At 27.9% G+C, this 27553-nt stretch overlaps 4 protein-coding genes across 4 annotated transcripts; 2 read left to right on the top strand and 2 right to left on the bottom strand.

The window, feature by feature from the left end:
- The first annotated feature begins 402 nt into the window (after positions 1-402).
- On the top strand, positions 403-7834 carry LOC113372317 (probable ATP-dependent RNA helicase spindle-E). The gene is made up of 22 exons (XM_026612639.1): positions 403-648; positions 849-1036; positions 1163-1561; positions 1691-2056; positions 2133-2368; positions 2441-2592; positions 2662-2828; positions 2904-3071; positions 3141-3660; positions 3736-3940; positions 4077-4232; positions 4297-4441; positions 4503-4724; positions 4880-5101; positions 5243-5362; positions 5436-5609; positions 5779-6065; positions 6200-6287; positions 6372-6496; positions 6656-6886; positions 7501-7622; positions 7689-7834. The coding sequence occupies exons 2-22, from the start codon at positions 854-856 to the stop codon at positions 7694-7696; spliced, it is 4296 nt and encodes a 1431-aa protein (XP_026468424.1). The 5' UTR covers positions 403-648; positions 849-853; the 3' UTR covers positions 7697-7834.
- Positions 7835-7886: 52 nt separating this feature from the next.
- LOC113372319 lies at positions 7887-9911 on the bottom strand. The gene is made up of 8 exons (XM_026612641.1): positions 9578-9911; positions 9128-9345; positions 8977-9064; positions 8840-8923; positions 8645-8748; positions 8344-8579; positions 8128-8257; positions 7887-8052 (listed from the first exon to the last, which is right to left on the bottom strand). Exons 1-8 carry the CDS (start codon positions 9885-9887, stop codon positions 7906-7908), a joined length of 1317 nt encoding a protein of 438 aa, XP_026468426.1. The 5' UTR covers positions 9888-9911; the 3' UTR covers positions 7887-7905.
- Positions 9912-10373: 462 nt separating this feature from the next.
- Positions 10374-12360, top strand: LOC113372318 (KDEL motif-containing protein 1-like). The gene is made up of 5 exons (XM_026612640.1): positions 10374-10580; positions 10649-10851; positions 10943-11634; positions 11816-12115; positions 12224-12360. Exons 1-5 carry the CDS (start codon positions 10405-10407, stop codon positions 12347-12349), a joined length of 1497 nt encoding a protein of 498 aa, XP_026468425.1. The 5' UTR covers positions 10374-10404; the 3' UTR covers positions 12350-12360.
- Positions 12361-22344: 9984 nt separating this feature from the next.
- On the bottom strand, positions 22345-24000 carry LOC113373445 (translin). The gene is made up of 3 exons (XM_026613739.1): positions 23943-24000; positions 23771-23884; positions 22345-22959 (listed from the first exon to the last, which is right to left on the bottom strand). The coding sequence occupies exons 2-3, from the start codon at positions 23843-23845 to the stop codon at positions 22345-22347; spliced, it is 690 nt and encodes a 229-aa protein (XP_026469524.1). The 5' UTR covers positions 23846-23884; positions 23943-24000.
- Positions 24001-27553: the final 3553 nt, after the last annotated feature.

The raw sequence follows: 27553 nt of genomic DNA on the forward strand, positions 1-27553 counted from the left end.
ACTATCATAATATAATATTGTTTACATTTATATATATATATATATATATATATTTGTTTTTGATTAATTAAGTGTGAAAAGAGCTATTAGAAACATACTGCTACAAGTCAGTTTATATAATTTTTAATATGATTATTATAAGCTTTTATATTTAGTCTATCAAATACGAAAGATGCATTACCTTTAATAATTTGAAATCGTTAAAAATTCCTCAAATTACGGTACGAGAAGTTTCAACAATTTGCCTTAAGGCCCGATGCTGTGCGCCGCTAGTTAAAATTTAAAATTCGAATTTTGAAAAAAGCGCCTTAAATTTGACAGTTGCACAGGGTTGCCAAAATTGAATTGTCACTTTCATATATCAACACCACGTTTGGATATAAACCGAGAAAGCAAGAAATTATTTTATTGTGTTAAAGTGTAGACAAGAAACAGTTGGACGATTGTTTTTCATATTGGACTAATTATATAGAATTAATAATTTGTAACTTTAAGAATGACAGTTAAGTAACTTTTGTTTAATTTTGCCAATAGCATTTGGCAACTACAGTTCATTTGTTCTCTCTTGATTCTCTCCACTTAAAAATATAGAGCTTGACTTATAAATCTAATATAAATTTTAAGGACTGCAAGGCTACAGCAATTAAGGTATATATATACATTTGTTACATTAATTTTATCTTTCATTCGTTATTTATTTCATATTTTCATGCTTCATAATTCCACATATTGAGTAAAACTGTAACCTGATACTCAATTTTCTACTTAGTTTGCATATAATATTATTAACTTGACAAACGTGAAATCATTATATATTTATTATAAAACAAGACCCTTTTGTCATTTAGACAAAATGGACATAGAAGACTTCTTCAAGTTAGACAAACCTATTCAAAGAATTCATGTTCCCATGGGGGCGAGTAGGTCTAGACCAATGCCACCTAAGAAAAATGTATACCCTGACTCAACTGTTCCAAGAGGGGGCTATGAGTATGCAAAGGATTATCAGAAAATAGAAGAAGAACATTATTTAAAGGTACCATTACCATTATTTGTTAACTTGCTGTGTATCTGTTGCAATACTTTTCAGTTGCGCATAATTTTGTTCAATAAGTATTTGTATCAATATTTTAATTATAGTTTTGTTTCTGATTTTGTATAGAATTACAACACAATTAGAGAAAATGGTTCTGTAAATACGCTAAACAGACTAGATGAAATTTCTTCTTGTGGGTTAACAGAAGTTGCTATACCTGAAAAGGTGACGGAGGTTTATGAAAAATTCAACTTTTCTAAACCCCCTCCAAATAATCTCAGTATTAATTTGTGCAAGAATCAAATCCTGCAGACTATAAATGCTTCACAAGTCACTATAATTCGTGGTGCTACGGGATGTGGAAAAACTACTCAAGTTCCGCAATTTATTCTTGACTATCATTATGAACATAAGTCGTATTGTAATATTATTGTTACACAACCCAGAAAAATTGCTGCAATAAGCATTGCAAAAAGAGTAAGTAAAGAACGAGATTGGCCATTGGGAGAATTAGTTGGATATCAAGTGAGTATGTATGTAGTATTTCTTTATTCTCATCCCCATCCCCATGATGGAAATGAGAAATAATTGTCCTAATATATTCTATTTTGTTTTACATTTTATAGTAGTATAATAATTGTATGTTTTTTTAAGGTCGGTCTAGATGCAAAAGTAAATGAAGATACAAGATTGCAGTATGTAACAACTGGTGTACTTTTACAAAGACTTATAAAAGATCAATCTATCATAAAATTCACTCATGTCATAATTGATGAAGTACATGAAAGAGATCAAGATATGGATTTTACGCTTTTAGTTATAAGAAAACTTTTACGAACCAATTCACCTTATGTGAAAATTATTTTAATGTCAGCCACATTCGACACTACTAAATTTTCTCAATACTTTGCCACACCTGGAAAAAAAAAACTTGAACCCGCAATTGTCATTGATGTGCCAAATGCAAGTGCATTTACTGTTAAAATATTTTACTTAGATGACTTGAAAAATACTCCTAATGTGAGTTTTTTGAATTATTTTGCAAATATTTCTTTACCTTGTAATTATTATTTTATCATTTAATGACATGTTTTAGATCAATGAACATTTCACGGAACCTTATATTGATCCTCAACTTTTGAGTACAACTACAAAATTAATACAAGCATTTGAAGAAGTTGATTTTTTGGATTTTGCAAATAAAATGAAATCGGAAACTTCTACCTCAAATGACCAATTGGAAGCACCTATAGGATCTGTTTTAGTATTCCTTCCAGGAATTTATGAAATTGAATTATTTTTTACAGAGCTTCAGAAACAAGTGAAAACCTGGTAGTATCTGATTAATTTAACAAAGCTGATGTTAACATTTTCAAGTTTTGATGTTTAATTAATTAATTTCAGTAAACGCCAGTGGCATATTCTACCACTGCATTCGTCAATCACTTGTGAAGAACAGCAAAGTGTATTCAGGTCTGCTCCAAAAGGGTTTCGTAAGATTATTTTATCTACAAATATTGCTGAAAGTTCTATTACAGTGACAGATGTAAAATATGGTATGCAAAATATTTTTAATTAAGAATAGCAAATATGAAATGTGATACCATTTAGCTTTTTTATTTTAGTGATAGATTTTTGCTTGTCTAAGGAGTTAGAAACAGCAGAAGGTTCTAATTTTGGAATGCTTAAATTAATTTGGGCATCGAAAGCTAATTGCAACCAGAGAGCAGGAAGAGTAGGTAGAGTAGCTGATGGAAGGGTTTATAGAATGGTAACAAGACATAACTATGAGGTATTGAAACAATTTTATTGTTTTTGCTACATATGTACTTAAAAATATTTTGGCTTTATCTTATTTTATTTGCAGAAATTATTTAGGAATGAAAGTAAACCTGAAATGATTCGGGCACCTTTAGCAAGGTTAGTTCTTCTCAGCAAACAATTAAACATGGGAACACCTGAAAGTATTCTTGCATTAGCAATGGATCCTCCAGATCGTGCCAATATTATGAAGACTATTTTACAATTAAAAGAAGTAAAATATATGCTTACGGTTAAATATTTTATTTGTCCAATTCTGTTTAATAATGTATTTGTATTGCAGATTGGTGGACTCCTTGTAACATGTGATGGTGAAGTATCAATGGTAGATGGTGATATGACTCTTTTGGGTCATGTAATGGCATCGTTACCATTAGATGTTCACATATCAAAGCTTATTATGTTGGGATATTTATTTGGCTGTATGGAAGAATGTATTATTATGGGAGCGGCTTTAAGCTTGAAGAGCATTTTTAGCAATCCTTTCACTGAGCGTTTGAAATCTTATGATTCGAAATTGACTTGGGCTGATGGCTGTATGAGTGACCCCATTGCCTACTTGAATGCTTATAAAGTTTGGAAACACAGCAGACAGCAAAATTATTTTAGTAGATCAGAGAATGCAGAAGTTCTTTGGGCTAAAAGATTTTGTTTGCAAATCAAAACAATGAATGAAATTGCTGCACTTGAAATGGAAATCAAGAAACGTTTGCAAAAGATGCATATTTGTTCATTGTCAGGGGCTCATGGCTTTAAATGGACAGAAGGGGAGAAAAAACTACTGTATAAAACTGTCATTGCAGGTATTAGAAAATAAATGATTTCATCAACCTTGATTATACATTTACATTTTAATACTATCTATTGTATTGATTTAGGTGCTTTTTATCCTAATTATTTTTTGCGATCATCACATATTGATGAAACTCATGCCTTAAAAGTACTTGGCGGTAGAAATCCATACAATACAGTCTATTTTTCTGGGATGGACTCGAGGCAACCAGGAGAACTATATGCTAAACAAATAAAAAAAGCACTATCCCAATGCAGTGAAGATGTTAAAGTAGAGTTTGATCATTCCTCGTAAGTTTATTTAATAAATTTATTTATTTTTTAATTATCTCATTATTCAATAATTGCGTATATTAAATATCTGATATGAAAATGATTTCATATTTATCAATATATTTATTATTTATATCTGTTATTTCATTCTTAGGAAAATTTATGCAGTATTTCCTTCCTCTGAAGATAGTCAACATTTCAATAAAGAATTAAATTTATTATCTTCAATTCCTGGCAAAATTTCAATATCTGTCTATAAGGCTATCAAAATGCGGCATCTACAGATGAATCCTGTTCTAAAAGTTCTGAAGTGAGATTAATTAATAACTTGAATTATAATTTTTGTTTATATCATTAAATAATATTTATTTTAGATATGATAAGTCTATGGATTTAGCCAAACAGAAGGGTATTAAAAAGCAATTTACGTTTAGTTGGGAAACTAGTTCTAATTCTGGACCTTTAAAGAGCAGCTTACCTTCAGTTGTTACTACAAATATTTCATTTAAAATGTGCCATGTATGATCTAATGTTTATAAACTGTTTGTTTGATTTTGTACTAATATTTACAATTTTTTAGTTTCTAAACTGTGGCCATTTTTGGGTGCATCCTACGACTGCAAAGAATACCTTGGACACAATTAAAAATATATTAAATGAAAACGAAGGTGAAAAGTTAAGAAAATTTGACAACTCACTCAAACCATATGTTGGACAAGTTTGTGCCTCCTTTTTTGAAGGTGCTTATTATAGAGTCCGAGTTGTGGAGTGTGGATATTATCAAGGCGAATATCTTTATAAAGTAGGGAGTTTTACATTATATTGCTAATTATTAACTTATTTTTTGTTGTTTTGTCTACTTTTCATTACTGTTTGTTTTCAATTTATCAACTTTTATCAATATTTATTGATTTAATCTCTTATACTTATTTTCAAATAGATTGATAATTGTTTCAGATTTTTTATGTGGATTATGGTAATACAGTACTAGCCGAAATGCAAGAATTAAGAGATTTTGGAGATTTAACAAATCAAATGATGGAATTCCCTATGCTAGCCTTTGAAGTTGTGCTTGCAGAAGTTCAGCCATCAGAAGTTTGCGACAGTGGCAATGGTTGGTTGAAAGAAGCCAATGAGTGCTTTTCAGATATGACTGTGGACAAGGAACTCAAAGGAGAGGTGATCTTAATGTTTTTTCCTTCTGATCATTGTCAGAGATTTTGACAATTGAAATTTTTATTTATTGCTCTATTCCTACTCAGAATATGTTGCTCAGAAAATTTAGGCTATTATTGATATACTCTTAACATTTCATATTAGGTATATTCAGTTGTTGAAGGTGTTGTAAGCTGTTTCGTGTATTTGAACTCCACAAATCTCAATCTATGGCTTATTGAACAAAAGTATGGACAGTATTGTGAAGAGAGCTTCCAATCAAAAGTATTTATATTTTCTGTTAATTTTTGTTTTAGACAAATATATCAGATTTTTATTTAATTTTTATCCATTACAGCAAAATCATGAAATTAGACAGTCTGCAGTAAATTTAACTGTAGACCAAATCTCCTTTTACGATCAAGAGCAAGAGGCTCATGTTAATAATCAAGATGAAGTAGAGCCTCCAAATCAAATTGATTGCAAGTACACTATCAAATTGAATGGGCCTCATAGTCCCTTAGAAGCACAGGTATTTATTGGTCTGAAATCTTCTTCTGTGTATATTTTAATTAAATTAGAAAAAGATAATTTATGTTTTAAAATTAGTTATGTCTTTGAATATGTTAGACCCATACCTCTCTACATATCTATATATTAATAATACTGTTGTATATTTTACTATTGCATTCTTCTTCCAGATTTACCCGCTCATGCGGGCAACACTAGAAAAACGAGTGACTATGGATCCAAATTCTGTGAATTCTGTTTTGCTATCAACTGCTCCACAATATGGAAATGAATTGCTGATAGTAGCAGCAGAAATATCAGAATCACATAAAAATAATTCTGTTACATTGAGAAATACAACAATCATGCCAAACATTGTTGGATTACCTGTATTGATGACTATGCTGTTTTGTCCATCATTGAAATTATTTGCAAATAAATCGATGACCAAATATACAAAACTATTGTGCGGTTTAGGGTAAGAAAATAATCCAAAACACCTAAAGTTTATTTACTTTCAAACAGAAATTCACATTTTCATGCAGGTTTAAATTTATTATTACTGTGTTTATTTTAATACTCAAGTATCATGAAAATATTCATTTTTTACAGAAGTGATGAACAAGGTGTACCATATTTTAAAGACCATGATATGGAACTAGATATTAATGTTATTATTGATAACGATGATATAAAAAATGTAAGTAAAAGATGATTTCAAATATGTTTGAAATTGATAGAACATTGATTTGTGATATGAATGAAATGTTGAAAATCATTTTAGATGAACAAAATTCGTTGTTACATTGGACGTATGTTATGTTTTTCTCCAAATGTCTTAGACAATCCACATAATATAACAAACTACTTGAAAATGGGGGCTATTTCTGCAACAAACTTACTCAAGAGGTAAATTTATTGCTAAGTCACATGAATCATATAATTCTTTTATTCATTTTTCATCATAATTAGTACAATATATTTATAACGGGACGGAGTATGTAAACAATTTGTTTTGAGTTTGCATGTTTCATTGAACAATGTTATTATTATAATTTAATTTTGCAGTTTGTGGTCAAAGAATCGGTTTGTTGTTGATAATTCAAATAGCCAGTATGAAGAAACAAGTTGGTTATATAGCCCTGAATACAAGAGTAACCTGCTCGCATTACAGGTGCTTTCAAATCCGTATATGCAATATTACACTTTCCATAGTATTCTTAAATTGAATACTAAACCATTGCATAATACTGATGATTTATTACAGCACCATTTAGAATTAGCTGAGAAAGCAAATAAGTAAGTTTATTGATGAAAATGTATCATACTAACATTCTGTCAAAGAAGAGCATAAAGCGCTAAAAAGTGGTAAACTGAAAATTTTGAAACCATGTCAATTTGAAATCAAGTCGGTTGTTTCATGGTGTCAAAATTGTTGAAGAAATTTATTTGAACTATATAAGTGAACTATAAACATTATAAATTTTGATACGGAATCCACAGAATTGGTAACAATATTTGTAATTTTTATTAAAATCTTTATAAAATATCTGATCATTTGATGTGAAAAAAAAATCTGGATCTTCAAAACTGCTGAGCCTTCCTGCCTGCCTTCTCAAAAGTTTCATGAGTTATTCATTTCGGCACTTCATAGTGGTAAAAACTCTACAATTTATTCATAAAAACGATTGAAAGTTCTTTTTGCTCTTATTCAAAATCGCTACTAACCCTATTTTTGTATAGTAAGTTGTATTATATATATATATATATATATATATATATATATATATATATATAATAACTTCATTGAAAGTTACATTAAGCCTGCTTTTGGCATAATTGTATTTTTTTTCTACTTATTCTCTATCTTATTATTATTATTAATATTGATTATTAAATTATCTTTTTAATAGTGCCATAATGACACCTAATTTAGAATGTGGAATTTGCGATGTGCCGTTAAATTCAATCTTGCAGTTACGCTTACATCTGCATAGCAGGACTCATATAGAAACCATTGGCAAGTTGCAGAGAGGTAACTGTAATTTTTCATAGTATTAAATTTTTTGATAATACTCATTGTAATTTCATAATATTGCAGATGTTTAAAGTGAATCAAGTTACTGTTTTGAACGAAGGTGAACCAAGTCATTTGATTTTTCAAATTTTATTAAACGCTTTAATGTTATGAAATATGAAATATATAAAAGTATTAATTTTTGACAAAGTTTAATATGATATAAGGAAATATAATTTTTCAAAAACATAAATGTAATTTTGTGAATGCATTGATGCGATAATTGGACATTCTAAAGGTATTATAAATAATACAATTTTGAATCATTTCTACGTCTTTGCAAAATAACAACTTCCTTGTAGAGTTTTAATGCTGGTCCCAGTTTCAGACCCAACCCTTGTATTACCTCTACTCTAGACATTTTTAGTAAATGCCTTCCATTAATTGTCTACAACATAAAATTGATATTTGATTTGCTTGTTAATGCTTTATGTAATTTTCAAGTAACTTAGTGGTTTCTTACCCGTTCTTTTAAAGCATATGCACCCTGTGGATGTTGGTTCTTTAAATAATTGTATAGTCGATCACAAGTCCAATCTGTGATATCAGGAATTACTTCATCTATTTCTTCATCACTGATTGATCCATATATTCTATAAAATACAGTTTTGATGCTAATAAAATGCTAATAAGCAAAATGAACAATGTTGGTGCACAATATATTTTGAAATTTGCGAACCTTGGTTTGAAGTTACTCCATATTGCTTTGTGTTCCCAAGGTTCATACCTTACTTTTGGTATATTACCAGGAGAACAGAAAAATACTGATTTTGCTAATATATTATTCACATCATTTTTGTCTTCACAGAAATTGCAAAACCAAAATGACATACCAGTGATACTATCTTGCAGTTTCGGTGAATGACATTGTTTATGATAGGCAGAGTTACATTTAACACATATTACTAATGAATTCTAAAATTAGAAATGCTTGTCCATTATAAACAAACAAAACAATTGCAGATTATTTATGTACATACTGTAGACTCGATTATTTTGCATACTGCACACACCGTACAATCTGCACATTTCCACATTTGATTGTATTTATAAAAACTTGTATTACAAGCACATTTAAGGTGACCTGTAGAAACATAAAATTCCAGTATATATATATATATATATATATATATATATATATATATATATATATATATATATATATGTACACTCACATATGTTTGAACAACTTTTGCAAGATATAATGTTTTTATTATGTGTAATGATAGTTTCTCTGCACACTGTGCACTCAGTAGGACCTAGAATTTAATCAATTAGCATTTATTTTAAATAATAATTATTTAAATCATACATGAGTCAATAGAATGTTCAGCATTGAAAGTACATTCGTCATCATCCTCATGCATTGGATCCTCAGAAGAAGTAATTTCAGTTTGTGTCTATAAAACAAAAATTTCATAAAGTTACAATAATGAAATTAGACTTGCAAGAAAAATACTCACATTATCAGTATTAGTATTATCTACTATGCCGTTTCTCTGTTTTGAAAATTTATTTAAATATTTAGTGGCAATTATGTTTTTATTTGGCAAAATAGTAAAAATGCCATTGGTTATAGCAATGTCTAATATATCGTCACAGCTTTCATCAGTTTTCAAAACATTTGGACACAGTAAAGCCTTTTTGAATTCTTCCAATGGTAATCCATTTGTTTGTATTTCTGTAAACACATTTTTATAATAGTAAAAACTACAACGGTAATCTATATAATATATCTATAATGTAAATAATCAGTCATTATTTGATAATTCACAATGCCTTAAAGACTAGTTTGTCTATATATTTGTGATTCCTAATATTGGTTCTATTAAAAGTAATAATATTTAATAATTTGTGACCATTATTCAATTTGATTTATAAAATAATGAGGATTGATGCCAAGATAATTTTACCTAGACTATTTTCTGCTAGTTTACCAAATACACGTAATAACGATGTGATTAAATTACTCCTAAAAGCGTGCTTTCTTCCATGATTGGATTTTGATGCATCTCTATAGCTAATATAGCCTTTGTATTCTACTTTAAAAACTAGAGATTCCTTCACGCAAATTGCTATTGCAGCCTTTACAACCTCATTTGACAATCCATATTTTTTTAACAAGTACATAGTAATTCTAGAAGCATCTGGCCGTGCTTTTCGAGCCCTTAAGTGACTAATCGCTTCCAAAATTTCTTTGCTGTACATTACATTTGCCATCATAAACCTTAAAATATCTATTACTTTTATAACGAATAATTTTGATAGTTCTTAACCGCCACATGCAATGAGGTTAAGATTGTTACAAAATGAGTTGAAGCTGCACGAAGTATTACACGATTAATTTTTATTTACTAATTATTAAATACATAGCACATAAATTAAGTGCGTTTATTTGTGCGTTATATGTTTACTTTTAGCTTGACAATCTTTTGCTTTCAATTTTTGACAGTTGACATATTGAACAGCCAGAATAACATTGAATTGAAGTATAGGTTAATAATTCTTAATAGAAGAGTTTCAATTGAAGCTATATAAATTAAACGTGAAAATTATGTCAAATATTATGTCGTTAACCTCATATTAATGTAACACCCAACGGAAATTTCTGATTATATATACCCACGTCTCAGATAAATGTAAAGTAACAAGTATGTAATTACTAACATCCTGCCTCATTACTTGTTTCCCTCAGTGTGTGACTAATTTTAATAGACATTAAGCGTGTTTTTGTGCTGATATGAATACTCTTACACTCTGCTGCATTAAATTTATTATATTAGGTTTATTTGGTAAATGTGTAAAATGTGAGGAAAGACCGAATTTTCTAATATGGGGCCCTGGTCTTCAACCGAATATTGTCATAACACCAGCAAGGTACTTTTTCATAGAGGCAGTTGGTGAAAATCAGAAACGGTATAATATTAAACATTTATTACATTTGTTTTCCAAGAGCTCTTAAATTAATTTGACCTAAATTTCAGAGTGAATATACCTTCTGATAGTATCAAAGTTTCTATAACAGGTGAATCTGAATATGGAAACTGCCGTATTTGGATTAATAAATTGGATCGAAAAGATGGATCTTTCATCATCAGATACAAATTATATTATCCATGTCATAACTTACAAATTGAGGTAAAATTTAATAGGCAACATATTGGAAAATCTCCTTATGTTATACCAGGTCAGTGTGTGTTAGAAGTATCTGTGGTTTTATAATATTTATAGTTCTAATTAAAAAAATAAACAAAAAATTAAATAGTATTTCTATTTAGATAGAGTTTACAATGAAGAATGTTATTGCCCAAATGGATCAGTTGAAGAATTTTTATCCAACTACGGCTGCAAATTACCATACAAGCAGATACAATCAGACTTAAAACCTTTTAAAAATGTTGATATGAATTATGTTAGAAACATTGTGCAGAAGAAATTTAATTCTCCTGGAAGTTATAGTATATGCAATTATGTTATTAAAGATAATGAAATCTATAGAAAGTGCTATGGGCAACATGTTGGGTTTAAAATGTTTATTGATGCAATTTTATTATCATTAGCTAGAAAGATTCTGTTACCTGATACAGAATTTTGGACAAATTTAGGAGATTGGCCATTGATTAAAGTATCAGATGGCCATCTTCCTATGTTTTCTTGGTGCGGTAGCAATGATACCTATGATATAGTCATGCCCACTTATGATATTACTGAATCAACATTGGAAAATATGGGCCGAGTTATGTTGGACCTGTTGTCAGTTCAAGGAAATATTGAAAAATCTTGGGAAGAAAAGGTGCCACAGGCATTTTGGAGAGGAAGGGATTCTTCGAGAGAAAGATTATCACTATTAGAGATTTCTCAAAAATATCCAGATTTAATTAATGCTTCAATAACTAATTATTTCTTCTTTCGTGAACAAGAGAAAATATATGGGAAGAGTCCTCATATCTCCTTTTTTAAATTTTTCAATGTAAGATCATATACTTTTTATTTTTATTTATAGTATTATTTCAATTTTTGAAATCGTTATTTATTAATTTATATTAATGAGCAAATAGATAAATCATTTCATTCTTAACTTTTACACATTATTATTCAACTTTATAATTTAATAAATATATGTCCTTTATAATTGTCCTTTTTAATTGCAGTACAAATATCAGATAAATATTGACGGAAGTGTGGCTGCATATAGGTTTCCTTATCTATTAATTGGTGATTCCGTTGTATTGAAACAAGATTCACAATATTATGAGCACTTCTATAATATGCTAGAACCAAATAAACATTACATTCCTGTCAGAAGAGATCTCTCAGATTTGGTGGAAAAATTAAAATGGGCAATTAAAAATGACAATATTGCTAAAAATATATCTCTGGAAGGGAATAAGTGGGCCAGAGAAAATCTTATGCCCACTGATGTGTTTTGCTATCATGTATCTCTACTTAATGTAAGTACAAATGCTTGTATTGTTCATGTGGAAATTTGCAAATATTTGCTCTATTATAAAACACTGGCGAATACTACTACCCGGCTTTAAAACAATAAACTTTTTCAGGAATGGTCTAAAAAAGTTACTAGTGATGTGATTATTTTAGATGATATGGAACATGTACCACAACCTGCTCCTGATAAGCACTATGGTAAATGTAAATGTCTTAAAAACATAAAGGATGAACTATGACAAATCATCACTTGTGAAATACACATTCAATTAAATTAAAATTATCTAATATTAAAGTATGTAATATATTTTATATCAAAATTAAAATTTAATAATAAAAACATTATATACATTTCAAACAAATCCATTCACTTTTGGCGAATATAAGTGGATTTTACAAAGTTTATATTTCTCGACGTTTTGAAGGTTTCTGAACATTTTGACATACCTCACAAAAAATGGATGTGTGTGTATGTGTGTGTGTGTGTGTGTGTATGTGTGTATGTATGTATGGATACAAATTTTCGTCCACGTTTTCGGCCGCACGGATCAATCGATTTAAATGGTTCAAAAAACATAACAAATAATTCAGATTTTAATTTAAATTCTGACTAAAGTTCTAATATACTTTAAACAAATAATATCGACTTTGCAATTCAATTTATACAATTTTAATAAATATTAGACAATGCTATAATAATTATAATGATCTATATGAAAACATTTAATATTGTTCAAACATTTCGTTACGGTACGGAAAGTACCGATAGTTGCATATTTGCCTTGAGGCATGATGCCATACACCACTAGTTTTTTTAAATCTTTTAACCGTTCATTTGACAAAAACAAATATTTGATGTGAATGGAATCAAATTGCAATTCAATTTATTCAAATACTAAAGCAAGTAGTTTGAATTAAATGTTATAACATTCCAAATAAATCCATTCACTTTGGGCGAATATAAGTGATTTTTACAAAGTTTAAATTTAAAGTTTGAATTTCGCGCTCTAAATTATACTCATGACAACAAATATTTTTAACTTCACATGCATCAATTGTCAAGTAGATTTTCGTGAATTAGCTCGCCGTCGCGTTAATTAAGAGTTTTTAATTGAATCCTTGATTAGTTTTAATTAATTTATGCGTCAAAACGTGTAATTAATTTAGTAGATCATTTTGATATAATAAATTTATCGTGAAACGTTAATTAAAAGCCGAAAAAATGGATATGTGTGGAGGTGCCTTTGATAAGTATCTCTTTCAGGGTTTCCATTTTGAATCAATTTTATAATTAAACAATTCATTTACAGCGCCAATGTATCCTTTAATTATATACGTGCAATTATCAATAGTATAATTTATATATGTGCTTTTGTAGGTTATTAATTCATTTACAGCGCCAATGTATCCTTTAATTATATACATGCAATTATCAATAGTAAAATTTATATATGTGCTTTTGTAGCTTATATTTGAGTACTTTCAACACATATCTCTTTATATCGAATTCTAAATTCACGAAAGTCTCTAATGTAAGTCGTGTGTCGTGTATTGTGTAAAGACTTTACTCGGACAATTGCAACAGGTCAAATTGACTTGTAAAAGACTAAAGTTATGCAGTGGTTCTAAAGTAGTGATTTTGTGTCGAGTACTTGAGATTTCTGGCAGATGCTCTAGAGGTGGTTAGTGTATTGGATTTGTATTCTGGGAGCTGCTATGGAGAATATCGAACAATGTAAGTGCAAAGCATGTTTTATACAAAGCGAGTCAAAGGACATATTTCTGGAATTATATACAGGCATTTATCGTACCATATCTGTTGTGCCTATAAAGTTTTAAATATTCAATAATATTTAACTTATGTATATATATATATATATATATATATATAAATGCATTAAGTTTATCTGAGTTTTGAAATTAAAGCAGTCAAATAATTTTGAAAATCTTTATTTCGAAACATTATTGTTTGTCATCTCCAATAAAACTATGATTTGAATAGAAATAAATAAAAAGATATTACTTATAATTTATTTTCTGAACAGAGTTTACAATTATTGACCGACTTTGTATTATATGCTACTTTTATGCTTGTAATAATAATACTTCTTATTAAATATGTATTTAATGCTTGTTTTTCATATTAAATGAAATCAATAAATCAAAATTGATTGGAAGATTTTTTGAGAACTTGTCCCTTTGTTATCCGATATCATTTATAAGGCAGCCTGTATATATTTTAGTGGAATATTTTCTGGCTCGTGCATTATTAATATAGTTGTATACATATATCTGCTGAAAATATTGTTTATATTATAATAATTGAGTCAATATAATTTTTTCAATAGGGTGTACTTTATTAATTTTTAATACATAAAATACAATTTTTTTTTTATGTTAATTCATCAACAACTATTATGCTAATAAAATATTTTAAAATAATTTGGCAGACATATGTGTAAAAGATATTGTTCTTATTTAATTTGCTATGGGGAAAGCATGTTGATTTAGTTTTTTTTTATTTATTTATACAAGTGCCTTTTATGAATATTTTAAATCAATATAAAAAAGAAAAGAAAAAAGTTTGTACTTCTCAGAAATCAGGAATCCGTTCAGAAATTCTTTTATTCTATAAATAACACTATTTTGTGTGGAATTCAGAATTCTTATACATTGAATTTTTGTTGCTAAATGATTAGTTAACCAATACAGCTTTTTGTATGCTTTGATTACTTATTTGTTGAAGGGGCCCTAACACCTTACCTTAAGTAACTCCTAAATTGATGGTATTTTGTTACAAATTACAAGTTACAAATTTACTTTGTTACAAAAATCTCTTTTTTATTACACCTCTTGTTCGTTATTATACAGAAAAAATATTTGTATTTGTATTTGACATTTCCATTATCAAGAATCATGTGTTTTCCCCAAGCGATATTGACTGCATGAATATTCTTATTTATGGATAACACGATTGTGTGGTTTTGATCAAATTCTTTCAAATATCTAATTGAATTGACTTACCAAATTATTAATTAGATGCAGCTTTAAAAGTCTTTTACTGTAGTTTTATTTTAAATTTATTCAATTATATCGCTGCATAGCTAGAATGATAGATTTTTATTCTTTTATTGCTAAAAACAATTTTGATCAAGACATACAATCAAAGTTTCAAGGAGTTGACTTGAATGATTAGACAAAATTTAATTTTGTTTACAAGTTTATTATTTGATTCAAGTTGTAAAAATTATTTAACTCAATTTCTAAATGATAACAATCAGCTTTATATCAGTTTTGAACTTTCAAATTCATTTTACAAGTTTTAATAAATTTCTTTTTTGGCTTTTTCCAATAATTTGTATATTATTCAAGTCAGCTATATTTGTTTTTTTGTCTCGATTAATTGTAAAGGTTTCACATGTTTTATCAAGTTGTATAAACGATTTTAATTCGATTAATATGATTTCATTTCATCGATTAATTAAATAATTCTCTCGAATAATTTTTTTTTTCTAAGTCCAAGTTTTCTGATTATAATTTTTTCGAATTATTTTTTTTTTCTAAGTCCAAATTTTCTGATTATAATTTTTTCGAATAATTTTTTTTTTTTAAGTCCAAATTTTCTGATTATAATTTTTTCGAATAATTTTTTTTTCTAAGTCCAAATTTTCTGATTATAATTCTTTCGAATAATTTTTTTTTTCTAAGTCCAAATTTTCTGAAACCTTTTCAATTAAGACAGACGAGTTATTTATGCATGCTGTATTATCCCAAAGCCAACATTCGAATGAATGAGGCTCACATTGAATATTTCACAACGAGAAAATTTTATTGGGGCAAGTCCCAGTAATTTTTTCTCGTTGTGAAAACTTCAACGTGGACTTCATTTCATTCGAGTGTTGGTTTTGGGAATTGGTGTGAGGGAACACTAAAAAACATAAAAAAGTTTCAACGCTGAACAGAAAAGAGAAAAATTGATCTGGGACTTAAGGGGTTTTTTTTAAGGCTCTCCACCCCTCCCCTTCCTCCTCCTCCTCCTCTTTCCCCTTTTTTTTCCCTTTTTCCGCTTTTTTTCACATTTTTTTTCCTTTTTTGGTGTTTCTTTTCTAAGTTGTTGTGGTGTTGTTTGTGGTTTTTGGGTAGATTCTTGGGTTCGGCATGCATCTTCCGCAACGTGTCCTCTCTGCGTGTAACCTCTCGCATCATGGACCTCACGTTGACCATCACTTGGTGTGTTCGTTTCAGGACCCTTTGCGCTCGCCAACAGCCAGCCACCAGCACTGCTCCATTTTTTCTGCTTCCGAGTTGGGCGTCGTCGCCTTCAGCTGGACTCGATCCGTCTCACCTTGTGCCTGCCTCCAGAGCGATTTCACCGAGTATGCGGTCACTTAAACCGCTCGGCTATTTAAGTTATTGATGATAAAAGTTATTTTTATTCCTATATTGTATTAATATTGAATTTTAATAAAGAATATGTATCATACACATCTCTCTTATTCATCATCTGCCTCTACCCCTCTCTTTCCCCAGTTCTTCCTCTACTTTTTTTTTTTTTTTCTCTTTATGTATCTCTCTTACAGTCAAGTGCGAACCTTGAGTTTTTTGTTTTTCAGAAATATTCTAAGTGTCAAGGTCGAAATGCGACACCTGAATTTAATATTTTGAACTAATATTTGATGATTATGAAAAACTATACATTCGATTTTTTGTGCCTCTTCTGGAATCGAACCGAGACACGCTGAGCAATCGTAGTGGTCACTTAACGATCTCGGCCAATTGGTTACACAAAACCGTAGTCTTTTTTTAAAAATATAAAGTGTTATTTTCAAACTGAAAGATATAAGTTTCCTAAAAATGTAGTATGCCAAATGTGCGAATGGCCGAGGTCGTAAAGATACGGTTTAGGCCAGAATATCAATTCCGAGTTCGCCAGTTCGAACCCCATTTGACTGAAAAAAATATTTGGAACCAATAATTTTTCAAACTGTGTAAATAAATAAGACATATAGATAGAATTAAATTTATTGAGTGTCAGTATTACAAAAATCGACATGATATATATATATATATATATATATATATATATACACGCATATATATATATATATATATATATACGCGTGTATATATATATATATATGTATATATATATAAAAGATAAGAAAAAGTAGGAGAAAGATAATTTTTTAAAAAAATCATATTTACGCCTGGTTAGCAGTAAACCAAACCTACTTCGGTGTAATTTAAAAATCATATTATTTTTTCGATAAAAAGACAGTCTATCAGGAGCAGCCAAAATTGGCCAAAATTATCACTTTCAAATGCAATTTTAAGGCACTTAATGAATAAAATTAATAATTTTAATTAATGCTTTGTGTAGACTAAAGTACAATCTTTATACCAAACCAAAAAAAATACAAATTTATAATCGTCGTCATAGTTAAAATCAGCTTCAAAGTTGGCAATTTTTCAAACTTCAATTTGGTACCAAGGGCAGAAGAATTTTTTTTTCCAAAAACTGATTTTATATTCGGAATCAGCGCCTCGAAAACTATCAGAATCGGTCAAAACATTTTGAAAATCGCGAAAAAAAAATTTAATTTCATTAGTAAAATTTTGGTTTTGCTACCAATGATTTCGATTTTTCGCAGCGGTATGTAGATTTATCCAAGAACGGATAATATTTTCGAAATCAGCGTCTCAAAATCAATGAAAACCAATCAAAACATTTTGAAAATCGCGAAAAAAAACTATTTTTTAAAAAAAAAATCGATTTTGCAACCAAAGATTTCAATTTTTCGGGGGGTGTATGTGGGTTTATCCAAAAACGGATAATATTTTCGAAATCAGCGTCCCAAAATCAATCAAAACCAATAAAAAAATCGCGAAAAAAACTATTTTTTTAAAAAAAAAATCGATTTTGCAACCAAAGATTTCGATTTTTCGGGGGGTGTATGTGGCTTTATCCAAAAATAGATAGCATTTTTGAAATCAGCGTTCGAAAATCTTTTGGAATCAGTCAAAACATTTCCAAAATAGCGAAAACAAATCTATTTTTTTGCTAAAATTCCCATGTTGCAACCAAAGTTTTTGTTGTTTTTCAGTGATACACGCCCTGAAAGCTCATCAAACAGGATAATTTCGTCCTTGGCGTAATAAAAAATCATCCAAAAATTTTGTCCAAAAAGTTCTTGATGATAAATTTCTTTTAGTATAGGGGAGACCCAGATTTTATGGTTCCTGTTCCTATAAGTGCATAAGTACCTGTAATAAGAATAAATATTCATTCTAAGGATATACATTTAAAATAAGTTTATTTGTTACTGAATACCAGACTAGTAACAATAAGTAAGCTTTGAATATTTTATTTGAAAGTAAAACCACAAAAACTCGGTGAAAAAATAAAAACATTTGAATAATTTGTAGGTACATCATTTGTGTTAATCGAATAACTTGATATCATTTTCAAAGTTTAAAAAAAGCTCTTAAAACAATCCATGGATAGTATTCATGGATTCAACTTCAAATAAATCATTTATTATAATCGAACAATTTGATATCATCACTGTAATTTTAACAAAAGCATGAATAGCAGTCTTTGCTTTTAATATTATTTATGATTTATGAATCTAAATTTTATCCATTTTTTACTTATGTAAATAAATTAAAATGCCTAGAACAAAATTTTCAAGTTGTTTGATAAAATGTACACAAACACAAATTCGCATTCCAGTTAAAAATTATACGAAATTTTAGTTCTCAAACTATATGTACTAGTTTGTACTAAATTCTAGTAAATTTGATATAGTATTTACTAATGTAAACAAATTAATGTGCCAGAAAAGAAAATTAAAAGTTATTTGAAGAAAAGTAAAAAAAAGTCCCAAATCTACATGTTACGTTTAAGTTTGCGTTTCAACTGAAAATTGTTCAAATTTTTTATATGAAAGTATATAATACAATTTATACTATTTGTTAGTACTAAGTTTATACTAGTATAAACAAATAAACATGTTCTGAACATAGTTTTAAAGTTATTTCACAAAATGTAAAAAAAACGTCCAAAATCCACCTATAGCCAATTAACAAACTCAAATCTGCGCTTCAACTACAAATTATTCAAAATTTTAATATAAAAGTTAATATAACAATATACACTAAATTCTTGCATTTTATCTAGTTTATACTAAAATGAACATATAAAAGTGTCCAGAATAAAATTTCGAAAATATTTGACAAAATGTAAAAAAAATGTCCCAAACTCGCATATTGAATGCAATTGAATAAAATGAATAAAATTTGTTTGATAAAATCCGTGGAATTCATGAATTCAATATGGTTAATGATTCATAAATCTTAAACAGCATAATTATACTGTTAGTGTTAGGTCGCTAAAATCATTATTCTGCTTTTGAATGATATTTTAAAGTATTCCAATATTAATATTGAAAAAAAATGTTGGTAATTTAATTTTGTGCAATTTTTTTAAACAAATAATTTTTATTTTATCAATTAAATTAATTAATTAATTTAATTGAAAATGGTACATATGATTCAAAAGAAAAAAACTTTACTTACAAAGAGCATTTAAGAATTTTGACCCTTTTATGATGTAAATATTGGAATATTGACAACAACTGCACTTTTAATAAATATTATTAACACGACAATTAATACACAAATATTATTGTTTTCAAAGAAAACATTCAAAAACGTATTTCCTTGTATAAAAAACACACCGTTTGTTTGAACAATGAAATAAAGTATTATCCTCTTTTGAAATATTTCTGGCATTAGGCAGTTTTGAAAAAGTAAGAAAAAATGAACTAAATGCGACCTGTTCTACTTGATTAATTTAAAGATGTCTATCCACGGATTTTTTCACCAAGTTTTTGTGGTTTTATTCTCATAAAAAATACTTAATAATTAACACATTTGAAAACACATTTGGAAATAAACAGCTGTCAAACAACTGTCAATTTTGACGTTTGACGTTTGACGTTCAACCTTAAACAATCTAATTCACAAAGTAACAAATCCATTTATTAATCATTGTTTTGGACCTGAATGAATATCATGTGTTGAAACAAATATTTGTTTAGAATTATGCCCAACAGTTTGCCAAAATATTTATAAATACATAAACATGAACCACTTTGCCTTAAAATTAAAATATAAAACATTATTTTGTACTTACCTAAATCATATTTTCACAATAAACACACTTCAACTTTATATCTATTTAAATTTATGACATGCACATTTATTATTATTATAAAGACCCTTGTTCAGCCAAGATCCAGGCAGCACAGACTGTTGATATATTTTAAAAATATTTACATCAAAAATTGAGCATAGAGCATAAGCATATATTTATATAGACTGGTAACATAGTTTTTAGTATCAACATTTTAGCAGTAGTTTAGTTTAGCATAGTTTTTTTTTTCTATTTTAATTATCTGAATTGTTTGTGGGTTCGTTCCATCCGAGCAAATCTGACAGTCCGAAACTGTTTCAAACTGTTTCAAACTAGATCAAACTCTTTCTGATTTTTTCATGGCAGTTGGCAATGGTTTGGTTTTGATACATGCAACGCGATCGAACTCGGAGCTCACTCGATTGTATTAATAATTATTATTTTAATACATAAATATAAGTTTAATATATATATATATATATATATATATATATAAAACATATTCTAATAAAATATAACTTAATTATATCAATGAATTTACTTTTTAATATTTCCTAGTTATATATCGTTAGGTCGCTTTAATCTAATATTCTACAATGTTTGAACTCCTGTAAGTTCATTAAATTTTTAATGTTCTATTTGAGATTAAATAACATTCTATTTTAATCGTATTAAATTGCGGAGTTTTTGTTTGTGCCGAGTACAAACACAAAATGATAGTTTCAAACTCATCGGACTGCTTGATGGAACGCATTACTGACAGTCCGCAACAGTTTGGAATCCGAAATTTTGGATGGAACAGAAAAAAGTGTTCTGCGCATGCGCGGACAGTTCCGGACTGTCAGATTGGTTCGGATGGAACGAACTCTGTATCAATTACATGAAGTTAATTAAGAAAACAACATTTATAAATAATCACACAAATTATAAAAATATAATAATTAAATAAAACTAAAATAAAAAACTAATTAAATAAAATATACAAAATATTTCTAACATCCCTCTTGACATGGATTACTTACATGCAAAAATCTATATGATAGAAAAATTATTTAAATTCGCAACAATAACAACAAACTCACGATTGAATAAATAAAAGTAACATTTTGATACAAGCATATATACACATTTACATTATTTGATTTTTTTGCATAAAGTGCATAAATCTCTTCTTCAAGTGTTTTTTTTTTACAAAAAGTTGTTTTTACAAAAGTTTGTAAACTGCAAACCTGCAGAGCGTGCAAGCGCCTCTTTTTTGATAAAATCGAATCGGCGTTTATTTGAATCTTTAATTGTAACTATAAAATACATTGGTTGTAAATTCATATGTAGATAAACTTTATTTATATTGCAAACATCTATTAAAAGCCTGATAGAACAAGGAATTGTTCTCATCTGAGTAATTTAGAATAATCTATATTTAGCACACGATAGGGGAGGGACGTGAGAAAATACCCGTTCTTATAGCTAAACTAAGATAAAAAAAATTACATTGAAGATAACTCAAAACATCTTTAAATTCATAAAGTAATGTTTGTGCTAAAAATGAGTATAGTATATCAAATGTGTATTAAAATAAGATATATAATAGCAAAAGCTCAATTAATTTGGAAATTTTAAATTGCAATTCCCACACTGAAAATAGTATAATCAATTATAGTGCACCAATTATAATATTATAATTATATATTTTATATATATTATATAATTATATAATTATTTTTTTAAATTGTATTTATTTAAGGTGACAAATATACATATAGATATAATGACCCTGAAAATTGTTATGTAATTAATAAGTAGTCATTGATCTGTTGACTTCATAAATATGAAGTTAATTTTTTTCTTTCATAAAAATTTGAACAGTAATGTTTAAATATGATATTAATTTGAAATTACTATATTAAAAGTAATCAAAATAATTGAATGACATCTAGTGTTTATTATCAAATTAAAAAAATACATTTATAATATATAATAATTATAAAATAATTTTATGACAAAAAATATCAAAAAGACCAAAACATTTTATGTCACTCATGTTTCAACTTGGTTTGAGTCTTTTGTTATAAGCCCTCTAATACTCAGATCATAAACAATTTCTTCTATTTTTTTTACATCATATTTTAATGCATCATATTTTTTACGCAAAGCATCATTCTTCAAATTTAGTAATCTAAAACCAGCATTGAGATCTGCCACAAAACGAGCTATTAAAAGTGGTCTTGAAAAGTCACCATTTGTTACGGCATTAATGGCAAAACGAGATAATTCTGAAGACATTTGAAGTAAGCCCATTAAAAAGTCTTCAATATCTAAATGAAATTTATCATATTGTGCCTCAGCACTTATACCTAATATTTGGGCAACTGTTTCTCTACTTATGAGGATTCCAGCTTCTAAATAAACTAATAAAGAACAAACAAATGTCAAGCGTTGAGTAACAAACCGCCAGTGGTCATTGTACCTATAATATTGACCATGGGGTACAACACTAACTAATTTAGAATATTTTTCATTGACATCCGCTAAGAGAGTTCGTGTCTTCAAACAAGCATTCCCAATCATTGCTACATCATAGTGAATTACTTGCAATGTAGTAATAGCTTCTCGAGCAATTGTTTCAATATCTTTCACAATAGTCCGAATTTCCTGAATAGATAAAAGTTTGTTAATTAAACACTTTAATTCAACAATAAAATAAAATATTTAAAATGAAATTATTTATTTACTTCAAAATCATCACATTCTTTGATATTTCTTTTATTGATGCAAATATTTCAAGAATTATGCAGCATATTAATATTAAGTTGTAAATAGCCCCATTTAGTTTAGTTTTTTTTTAACCATATATCACTCAGAAGCAGAAAACTTAAACTTCAAGAAATACAGTTCTTGACTGTATTTCATACAGCTTCAAGTTTTTAGCATATTTGAAAATATGTTTAATTATGAATGGTAACATTTTTTCCCACAAAGCTCGCCACTGCACTGAATAGTACTAATGGTACTGCAACTTTATAATTATTTTTTTATAATTGTATAGAATAAAGTTAGAGTAAAAATATGACGTGTAGTGTGCTTTTATTTGCATAATTATATATATATATATATATATATATATATAATTTTATCAAAGTTGAAACATATTTGACATAATTAGCAACAAATTCATTGAATTAAAAAATCTTATATTATTTTAACTTCAGTTCAATTTCAATTCAAAATATTTGGGCTATTTTTTTTAAATATAATTATGTTTTGTTGTTTATGTTAATTAAAATTTTCTGTTAAAGTAATGTTTTACTTTGATGTTCCATTGTATCCTGGTTTGATATACCGAATGATGAGATATAGCAAGTCTCACATGTTTAAATAAATAATTGAAAATATTATTAAATTTTTTAATTCCTCGAGTACGCTGCTAATTATACTAAACTACTAATATAGATAATATATATACTTCTCGTAATTCTTGCTCATGTGTAATATGTTCTTGAAATTCGTTAAATATGTCAGATATAGCAGCTCTAGACATGATGATAATATTCAACTAATTCAATTCTAGTCAAAATACCTAATTAATAAAAATGATTAAAGTTTATCTATAAAATAACTATTAGCAAAAACATTACCTATAACTTTAATTTTCAGTATTTATTTTGTCTTAACCACAGATTGTACAAAAACAACAAAGTGACAGATAAGATTGGATAAAATAAGCATGAACATGGCAACTGATGAGCACGGTACCAATATAAAAAATGGCGCGGAAAACAGAAATTCAAAAAATTTAAAACTTGATTTGAAAAATGAATGCATGAATAGCCCTTGCACCAAATTCAACAGGTTTAAATATTTATAGTTGATCAATAATAGAAAATAAGTGATTTTTATAAATCATGATAAATACTTAAACGAATAAATGTGATACTGCAATTGTTAACAATATGTTTCTATGTAAAAACTAAAAATGCTGATGTATATTATATTCTATATTTATATAAATTATTTATAAATTATAATTAAAAATGATTATAATAGATATTAAAATTTTAATATAGTGATATTTAAAATCACTATATATATAACAATATATTAAAAATGAGAAATTAAGTTTTGCTATATGATTTGTGCAATATTAAATTTTGATTAATATGTAACACCTTCATACAAATTTCTTCAAATATATGATTATTTAATATTTTGCTAATTATTACAAATTTAAATTCCTACCTATTAATTGAACAAATTTTCAAATAAATGACACAAGTTCTCATTAAACTACAACTGAATGTCTATACGATCTTTCTTGCAAAGTATATTGTTCTAATTCTCCTGTATCAGCATTTAATGCACTATAATCAATCGGAAATTGTCCAGTACGTGTGGTATGTTGTCCTGGACCAAAAATCCATTGTCCTGCACCATTCGGATATTTTCCAAGCATAAAATTGGCAAAACACAATTTATAAACTGGATACGATAGTTGGCAGTCTCCATTCTACAAAGGTAAAATTAAAATAGATTTTATTTAGAGTATATTTGCTAAGTAATAAGGACACTTAATTATTATACTTACACTAGTCATAGACCAATAGGCATTGTTACTCATTTCATTAACTTTATATAGATCAAGACTTAAAACTGAAATATAGAATTCTTTCAGCTCATCCTGCGTAAGTATTCCGGATCCTGAAAGTATAAGTCAAAATACTTGAAACTTAAAATGTAATTATATGGCATATCCTAAACTATTCTTTTATTATTTTTTTATACATACCACTTCTATTAACAGTATTAAAGAGAACTTTAGAAAAATACTGTATCCATAAAGGAAAATCTGCAAATATGGTGGCATTTTCTAGAATAGATTGCCACTTTGAATACCAATCTTCAAGTCCAATCTTATTATTTGATGATAAAATAAACGAAGCATCGACGTTATCGTCTTGTCTAAAATGGCAAAAACCGTTTAACTTTAAATTCTCATGACTATATAAACAAAACCACAAATTAACTCACTTTTGAAATGGTGCAAAAAACGACGAAAGAAATTCTGATTGCACTTCTTGCAATATATTGAACTCCATTGAATTACAAGCCCAATCAGCAAAGTGTCGTATTTTCTAAATATTACAAACAACGTTATACTTTTGTACTAAAGTCTATATAGAATATAATAGGGAATGCAATACCGATGGAAAATCTCAATACCGGTATTTCGGTAATTTTTCATTTTAAACTCGGAATACCGGTAAATTACCGGTATTTTTATTATCTTAAACAGACGTAAACAATTGAAATTTGTTACTAGTGCAAATATAAAAAAATGTATATGCAACTACAACTAAATTCAACTAAACAATAAAAATAATAAAATAAAACAATAAGTTTATTTTTTTAAACAATAATTTAACAAAATTATATTCAATTTAATTAATTCATTATCATCACTATCAAGTATATTGAGTACTTTTCACCAAAAACAAAGTTATGAGTAAGAAAGACCAAAAACTCCTAAAAGATCATATTACATAATTATGATAAACTGTATTGTCTGTATCCGATGTGTTAAATTAGCATAATCTCCAATATTTTTAAAAAATAATTTTTTTACATTAATTTAAGATCGGATACTTTGTCGAGATAAATAATAAGTTACTATAATTGTTGATTATTGTTATTTAAAACAATGTGGTGCTTCTATAGTATTTTCAAACTTCGAAACGTTTTCGAAAAATAATATTTTATAATTTTAATAAGAAGCAAAAATATTTAGTTATTATCATAATTATTATGTATAAACTTTAAAAAAATAAAGATTACACAGGGGTAATCTGTATGATATAAAATATTTTAGCGCAAATGTCACTTAAAAAACCGTTACATTTTTACATAAGATGAAGCAAACATCATTATCTATCAGTCCAATTCTATTTATTGTAACACGATATAAAGCCCTTAGTATAGCAATAAATATTTAGTTTAATGACGAGTTGAGATAATATTTGACATTTGTTTATCATATAGAATCACCTAAAGGTATAGCTGTTTATGCGATTATGAAATTTAAAGATAAATTTGTTCTGAGAAATTTAAACTTTAGTACATTATGTATCAAATAGCGCTTATGTAAAAATACCGAATATACCCGTATTTTGGGGGTAAATACCGGTAAAAATACCGCCAAAAAATCGGGCGGATTACCTGTAATTCGGTATACCGATATACCGGTATTGCATTCCCTAGAATATAAACCATATGTTTTTTGTTTGTGTTTACCTCAAAGAAAAACTTTGCATCTTTGACGCTGATCATACCATCCTGATCACTGTCTAATATACTGTTAAAAATATGTCCAAATTTCGATTTTTGATATTTCGTCAATTGGTGCACGTTCGAATCTTCACAGTCCATACTTGTAGATACTTCTTCGGGATATCTGTTTACCCAAGTAGCTGCAAGAGTCAATAATGATTAGTTTATTGAATATTTGAATTGATATTAAAAATATACTATATATAGTATATATATACGATATATACGATACGATACGAATATATATATATACTCGTATAGGTACTAACACCAAACGTGGACACTCCATCCACATTTTTCCTGGTCAGTAACTTTGGTGGAGCAACTTTGATGTAAGGCACTGATTCTTTCACGTTCGACTTCTGGTAGTGTACGCCATTTCTTTAATAATTCCTTAGTACGATCCTAAAAAGTAAAAAATTATCACACCTTGAAGATCTCACTTGTTCACCGTCATATATCTATTTATGAAAGTTATCATCAATTTATGATTGTTATCATTGCTGGTTTGTGGATGGCAAGATTCGTGATTTCGAATAAATTTCAAAAATATGTTGACTCAAACTATCAGAAAGTACATACCTTCGTTTTATCACAAGCGTGCTTCCAATTTGCAATGAATTTGTTTGGAACCTTTGCCGGACTGCCTGATTTTTGCGTTTTTTCACTAGAAATACTGCTATTTTCTTTTTCAACTTCTTGAAGATCACAGGATGTAGAATCTTTTTCAGAATTAACTTCGTTTATTTCTACTTTTTTTGATACGCCCAATTCTTCCTTTTTAGCTTGATTATCAGATGCAGAACTTGATTTATCCAGTAAATCTTTCTGGGATTTATTTATATTCTCATTTTCCATTTTGAAGTGTCGTTTAATCTAGAGAAAAAAGATATAGAGAATTTTAAAATTAAACTAGTGGGGTGTC

This window comes from Ctenocephalides felis, unplaced genomic scaffold (genome assembly GCF_003426905.1).
Source record: "Ctenocephalides felis isolate EL2017-DRISC unplaced genomic scaffold, ASM342690v1 CF-g0.4_SCAFFOLD_01604, whole genome shotgun sequence".
Taxonomy (NCBI): Eukaryota; Metazoa; Arthropoda; class Insecta; order Siphonaptera; family Pulicidae; genus Ctenocephalides; species Ctenocephalides felis.

Excerpts from the sequence above, each read along its gene's own strand:
- LOC113373445 (XM_026613739.1), bottom strand. The coding sequence starts at position 23,845 with ATGTCTAGAGCTGCTATATCTGACATATTTAACGAATTTCAAGAACAT. Across the intron at positions 22,960-23,770 it reads ATGAGCAAGAATTACGAGAA|GAAATTCGGACTATTGTGAA; the intron begins GTATATATATTA and ends TTATCTATTCAG.
- LOC113372319 (XM_026612641.1), bottom strand. The coding sequence starts at position 9,887 with ATGATGGCAAATGTAATGTACAGCAAAGAAATTTTGGAAGCGATTAGT. Across the intron at positions 9,346-9,577 it reads ACTAGCAGAAAATAGTCTAG|AAATACAAACAAATGGATTA; the intron begins GTAAAATTATCT and ends ATGTGTTTACAG. Across the intron at positions 8,580-8,644 it reads GCAAAATAATCGAGTCTACA|AATTCATTAGTAATATGTGT; the intron begins GTATGTACATAA and ends TTCTAATTTTAG.
- LOC113372317 (XM_026612639.1), top strand. The coding sequence starts at position 854 with ATGGACATAGAAGACTTCTTCAAGTTAGACAAACCTATTCAAAGAATT. Across the intron at positions 2,057-2,132 it reads ACTTGAAAAATACTCCTAAT|ATCAATGAACATTTCACGGA; the intron begins GTGAGTTTTTTG and ends GACATGTTTTAG. Across the intron at positions 3,661-3,735 it reads GTATAAAACTGTCATTGCAG|GTGCTTTTTATCCTAATTAT; the intron begins GTATTAGAAAAT and ends GTATTGATTTAG.
- LOC113372318 (XM_026612640.1), top strand. The coding sequence starts at position 10,405 with ATGAATACTCTTACACTCTGCTGCATTAAATTTATTATATTAGGTTTA. Across the intron at positions 10,581-10,648 it reads GTTGGTGAAAATCAGAAACG|AGTGAATATACCTTCTGATA; the intron begins GTATAATATTAA and ends CCTAAATTTCAG. Across the intron at positions 11,635-11,815 it reads CCTTTTTTAAATTTTTCAAT|TACAAATATCAGATAAATAT; the intron begins GTAAGATCATAT and ends TTTTAATTGCAG.